General features: G+C 66.7%; 2 protein-coding genes across 2 annotated transcripts in view; both read right to left on the bottom strand.

The window, feature by feature from the left end:
- Positions 1–478: 478 nt before the first annotated feature.
- PFL1_03232 (uncharacterized protein) lies at positions 479–1,956 on the bottom strand (the record flags this gene model as incomplete). The annotated part of the gene is made up of 3 exons (XM_007880747.1): positions 479–508; positions 711–1,281; positions 1,496–1,956. The coding sequence occupies 3 exons, from the start codon at positions 1,954–1,956 to the stop codon at positions 479–481; spliced, it is 1,062 nt and encodes a 353-aa protein (XP_007878938.1).
- A 3,099-nt stretch (positions 1,957–5,055) lies between these two features.
- PFL1_03231 (uncharacterized protein) overlaps positions 5,056–6,100 on the bottom strand; it is a gene marked incomplete at both ends in the record, with an annotated part of 5,273 nt that continues 4,228 nt past the window's right edge. Inside the window, one exon of the mRNA XM_007880746.1 lies at positions 5,056–6,090. Coding sequence (XP_007878937.1) covers positions 5,056–6,090 — 1,035 coding nt within the window. The remainder of the gene's footprint in view (positions 6,091–6,100) is intronic.

Below are 6,100 nucleotides of genomic sequence, written 5' to 3'. Positions count from 1 at the left end.
AGCCCAGGCNCCACGCCNGACCCCCCCCCCCCCCCCCCCCCCCTTGCCCCCCCCCNCCTTTTCCACCCTCGGCAGCCAACTTACCCTGCTTCTGGACCGGAAGGAGCCGTAGCGCTGGCCCCGCCCCCAATGTAGAGCTCGGTCGGCCACCGTGGCCCCGCTACGTCGCACGCCGCCGCCGCCGCCTCCTCCTCCGCCGACGACGACGGCGACAGGAGCCCACAGACAAGAGCGATGCGAGTCAATGCTGAATTGTTGCGGGCCGCGATCTCGACACGACACTGGAAATACCAAATGGGATGAGGGAGAGGGGGAGATTGAAACGAGAGCGAGACGGAGAGGAGGAGAACAAGAGGTGCGCAAACGAAGGGGGGCCCGCGATTGAGCCCTCCCTCCCTCGTGCCCACCTCGGCCACGGCGGGCTTTTCGGCAGTGCGGCGCGCGCGGGCAGGGGGTATCGAGGCCACCGCTGCCAGACTTAGAGCAGACCGCAGTCTCGGAGGTTGACCTGTCGGCGCGGCGAGCGAGAGCACAAGCAGAAGCAGCGGCAGCGGCAGCGGCAACAGCACCGGCCAGCACAACAAAGGCGTCCGAGGCGAAGAGACAGCAAGACAAGGTCAGCTCGCTGCGCTTTCCCGCAAGGCCAGCTCGCTGGGCTTTCCCGCGACGCCAGCTCGGCGCAAGGGCACGGCCCGGCACACGCCACTCACCTGGATGATGATGTCGTTGACCGCCGACATGACGAATCGGATCTGGGATGTGTCGGTGGCGCAGGTAAAGTGGGTATAGATGGTCTTGGCGTCGCTCTGGTTGAGGCTGACGAAGCGGTTGACAATGTAGTCGCACGCGGCGTTGTAGTCGGAGCCGCCCGAGTAGTCGGAAAAGTAGTCGCCCATAGGCGAGATGGGCAGCTTCTGCTTGAAGAGGTCAATCTTGTTGAGGAAGAGGATGATCGAGGTGCGCACAAACCAGCGCGAGTTGCAGATGCTGTCAAACAGCGTCAGGGCCTCCTGCATCCGGTTGACGTTCTGGTCCTCGTACAGCAGCTGGTCGTACTCGGAGATGGCCACGAGAAAGATGATGGCCGTGACGTTTTCAAAGCAGTGGATCCACTTTTTCCGCTCCGAGCGCTGGCCGCCCACGTCGAACAGCTTGTAGTTGAGGTCGCCAATCTTGAAGTGCGTCTCGGTGATGCCCGTCGTCTTGACGCGCGAGCGCAGCACGTCCTGGTCCGTGGGCAGGTAGTTGGGGTCCGCCATCCGCTCAATCGAGTCAAAGTAGCTGGCGGAAGGGCGGGGAGGGGGGCAGAGGTCGGAAGCACGTCGAGAGGCAAGCGGTCAGCCAAAACAAGGGTCGACGGGAGTGCCGAGTGGACGGTCGCGGCGGTTGGGGGTCCAACGGCGGCCCAGCCGACGCTGCCACACAGGCGACTGCCCACTCAGGCGACACTGCCACTCGGGCGACACTGTCCCCTCAGACGACCGCTGCCACTCACTACTTTGCCGAGTCGTTGAGCTGGTACTCGCGGCTCCTGGTAAAGCACTCCTGCACGCCCGCGTCCTTCCAGAGGCCGTAGATGGCGTCGGCGACCTCGCGCGGAAGGACCTCGCTCTCGATGCTGGGCGTGAGGCCGAGGATGATTTCGGCGCGGCCGGCGTTGCCGCCGTCTGCGAGCGGGATGTCGAGGCGCTCCATGGCGTCGAGGATGACGCGCATCGACTGGAGCGTGTTTGAAAAGATGATTTCCTTGTACGAGTCGCGCTCCTCTGGCGAGTAGGATCCGTGGTTGATGAGCTTCATCTGCTTGAGGATGGTCGACTTGCCCGACTCTCCGGCGCCGAGGAGGAGCATCTTGATTTCGTTTTTCTGGGCCAGGCGGTCCCTCTTGAGCTGCGCCTCGATCTCATCGTTGCGGGCCTGGCCCTCCTTGTCGACCTTGGACGCTCCGCAGCCCATGGTTGCGGACGAGGGGGTGGGATGGGTGGGTGGCGGGGAAGAAGGCGGTGGTGGTGAGGGTTGTGGTGGTGGAGGAACAGGGCTGCGTATATGCCGGTCGAGGTCGGCGAAGGCGGTCGCGGCGTCGGCGGCAGAGGGACGGTGGTGGCCGGGCGAGCGAGCGAGACCCGAGACGAAGCGCGAGACGGGGGGAAAGGACAGTGGATGGGCCCGGGTCAAGGAGCGGCAAGGGCGAAAGGGGGGAGGCGGCCGAAGCGAAGCGAAACGAAACGGAAGGAGGCGGGCGGGCGGGCTCTAGGGAGAAAGAGACCAACTAGTGGCCGGCTGAGAGAGACCAGGTGCGCAGCGACGATGGGGACCGGTCGGAGGTGGTGGGGTGGCGGTGGTGTCCGTGGTGGTGACGGCGGTGGGTGAATGGTGGTGGTGGTCCGAGGAGCGGTAGGGCTTGCTCGCGTGAAGAGACGACTGGACTGGATTGGATGGCCAGGGCAAGCAGCACGACAAAGGGGCGAGGGGATGGAAGCAGGCCAGGCCAGGCAGGATGCCAAAGGCTGAAGCGGGGGGGGGCAAGCGAAGGGGTCAAACCGACGGCAGGCGGGCGGGCGGGCGCAACGACCAAGGCTAACGGCGAGACAGATCGGGCAGGTCCAGAGGCTAGGCAGGGCTGGGCTGGGCTAGGCTGGGCTGGGCTGCGCTGGCTAGGGGGCCCACGGCACAATGGGGCGCTAGGGGGCGACGGCGGCGTCGTCGTGGGTGGGACCTTGGGCCGCCTCTCTCTGCTTCTGTCTGCAGGCAGGTGGGCAGGTGGGCAGGCGGGCCGCGGCAGGCAGGCCAGGCAGGGCTGGGTTGCTCGAGCCAGGCGGGCCAAGGCCAGCAGGCGGGGGGACGCAGCCAGGCGGGGATAAACTAACGCGGGCGGGGCGTAGCCAAAACCAAGAAGTAAGGCAGGCCAGGCGACTGCCGCCGCCGTTCTCTGTAGGCTCGCCTCGCTTGCTTGTCCCAGGCCTCGCCTGGCTGCAATCTGCCGCTCCCTCTTTGATCTGGCCTCTGGGCTGCGCTGGGCGGTCCTAGGCTGTAGTCGGCGAGCGAGCGTGCGTGCGTGCGTGCGTGCGAGCGAGCGAGTGTCCCGCTTCTCTGGCAAACAAAGGTCGGATCGATACGATGTTCTGCTGCTTCTTGAGCCGTGGAATTGCCGCTAGGCGGAAGCGCTAGGTGGGGAGAGGAGGGCGTGCACGGGCGCACGGACGGCAGATGGCATCCAATGCGACCGCCGCCGCCGCCGCAGCAGCAGCATGCCACGGTGCCCGCCTGGCCTTTTTTCTCGATCTAGCTGCTCCTGGTGTGGCGTCGTCGGGTTGGCAGGCGCACATCCCGCGCGCTCGTCGCCTTTGGGTACGGTACCGTTCCGAACCCAATGTAACGTACGTGCGTGCGAGGACCACGCGCACGGACGCACGGTCTAGATGGAAGCAGCGGACGGCAGAAGCAGCACGCAGGGGATGCACGCACGCACGCACGGGAACGACGACGACGAGCGGGGTCGTCGTCGTCGTCGTCGTCGATGCATGCCGTTGTCTCGTCGACTTGCCAACGCCCCGGACCTGCCCTGCCCTGCCCTGCCCTGCCCTGCCCTGCGCTGCGCAGCGCAGCCTACCCGGTGGAGACGGGTCGCGGCGGGTCTGGTCAAGTCGGGTCGGGTCAAAGCCCACCCCCGCCCCCATGCCAGCAACTTGGGCTTGGCTTTGGCTTGCTTGCAGGCTCGAGGCGGTGAGGGATCGAGGCGGTGAGGGAGGCAAAGAGAGGGGGTTAAGCTCGAGCTCGAGTTCGAGAGCGTAGGTACAGCGAGCGAGCAAGCTTGCAAGCCAGGCGGAAGCCAGATGCACGCAGCGGCGCTACAGTACGCTACGGCTTCTCGCCCTTGCAGCGGCGACTGACCTTTCGTCGCTACATACGGGCATACCTCCCTCCCCCAAACCTTAGCTTGGCCTGCCTTGCCTTGGCTGGCTTTGGCTGGCTGGCCTACCGTACCAACCGCTGCTTCCGATCCGATCCGATGCGATGCGATGCGAACCGATGCGATACCCATTCAGATTCGCCCGACGCCACCGAGCAGGTGCGTACGTGGTTGCTTTTCCGTGGCCCTGCCTGCTTGACCTGCCTGGTCCGTATCGCCCCTGTGTCGTCCCCCTTTCCCTTTGCCCCTTTGCCCCTTTACCCCTCTGCACCATCATTCTGTCCTGAAGGCGGAGGCGGAGGCGGAGGCGGAGGGAAAGGCAGGCTGCACCCTTCTCCATCACGGGTTACATGCAGCACGGGGGTAGGCAGGTCGGACTCGAGATGCCAGCAGATGAGACGGCACGCCGACGAGGGAGAAGGGGAGGGGACAAGGATCCGGGATATCCATGCTGCGACGAGCGACGAGGTACGAAGACGATACGACCGGCCCTGCAAGGCGGTCTGCGGCGACAGAGAGAGAGAGAGTGTGTGTGTGGTGTGTGTGTGTGCCGGGGCGAGCAGAGAGAGAGGGGGAAGGAGGGGCGGGGAGGGGACAGGGCAACAGACGCACCACAGTGAGAGGCACAGAGGGAGAGAGAGACTACAGTTGGAGTGGAGCGGAGTGGGTGGAGCGGAGTGGAGTGAACCGGAAAGGAGTGCAACGGAGGGGGAGGGCAGGAGTCGAGACGAATGGGTAGCGAACAAGATACGACGAGAGATGGTGACAGCCACGAGCGGTCAGTGGCCCTGATTCCCTGAACAGCCCCCGCCCCGCCCCGCCCCGTCCCGCCTCGCCCCGCCCCGTCCCGCCCTGGCAATACCCCCGACGACAAGATACAAGTGGTGGTGACCGTGTACGAGACACAAACGCCCGGCCGTGGTCCGGGTCGCAGAGGGTCAGATTCATCCTGGCAAAGTCCTTTTGAAGACCAAGAGCGGGGGCAGTGGGCAAAGAGTCGGAGAACGGTGCCGCCGGTAGAGTCGAGGTGGCACGTGGCGGCGAGGATGCCGGCGAGGCGGCGTGGGCGACGGCACAGGGCCCATTGCGCCCAAGCGCGCAACGCAGCGGGTTGCCACAGAAACGACCGCCGCTGGACCGACCGGTCAGCACTGGTAGAGGAGGTCGGTGGGGAAGATGATGCCGTCGTGGCGCACCAGCAGGATCGGCACCTGGCCCCGCGGCACGCCGTACTCGAGCGAGGGCGGGGCCGCGCAGACAATGGTGCCGCGCGACCGCACCTCGACCACCTCGCTCTTCCAGTCTCCAAAGTAGACGAAAAGGTTCGGGTGGAAGTTCTCGCCCAGCAGCGTCGCCATGCCAGTCGACCGCTCCGACGGCGGTGGGGCGGGTCCGCTGCTGGTGGTGCCGGTGCCGGTGCCGGTGCCGGTGCCGCTGCTGCCGCTGCCGCTGCCGATGCCACCACCACCACCGCCGCCGCCGCCGCTGACCACGGCTCCCTGGCGCCCCGGCGGCGGCACCACGCTGTAGAGCAGCGGGATGGGCGTGATGGGCTGCGAGGGGGCTGGCACAGTGATGAGGTGCGAGATGCTGCTGTCGGCCACCGAGGCCGTCGGCTGCGAGCCCCCGACGATCCGCGGCGGCACGTAAAACGAGTGGCGGGCAATGTCGGTGCCGACAATGGTCCAGATGTCCGAGTCGGCCACGTCGACCGACCACATGGCGCCCGGCGCGACGCTTCCGGCCGCCGACGACGCGTCCGACGCCAGCGAGCTCGAGTAGGACGACGTGCGGCGGATCAGCTCGTGCTCCCCCGTGCCCTGGGCCGCCTGGTTCTGCATGCCCACCACCGAGAGCGACTGGCCGCGCTTGCGATTCTTGCTGTTGGCAGATGCGGCCCGCTCCTTTTGCATCACCACCGACGACGACACGCGACGCGGCCGCTTGACCTTGCCGCCGTCGTTGGACGCCGCCGCCGCGGCATTGGCGGCATCGATGGCGGCATTGGCGGCGGCAGCTGCCGAGGCCGAGTTGCTGGGCGGCGGATGCGCCGATCCGCCCGGCGACAGAAACGTGCCGCGACCGGCCGTCATCGAGTAGCGGGTCTGCGCGGCGGCATAGGCGGCCGCCATCGACGTCGGGCTCGCCGGGAAGGACGAGAGGTGCTTGGCCACGTCGGCCTCGGCGGCT

The sequence above is a fragment of the Pseudozyma flocculosa genome, assembly GCF_000417875.1.
Source record: "Pseudozyma flocculosa PF-1 unplaced genomic scaffold scaffold00009, whole genome shotgun sequence".
NCBI classification, from domain to species: domain Eukaryota; kingdom Fungi; phylum Basidiomycota; class Ustilaginomycetes; order Ustilaginales; family Ustilaginaceae; genus Pseudozyma; species Pseudozyma flocculosa.
The sequence above is the reverse complement of the archived record's forward strand: the minus strand, read 5'-3'. Positions and strand labels throughout refer to the sequence as shown.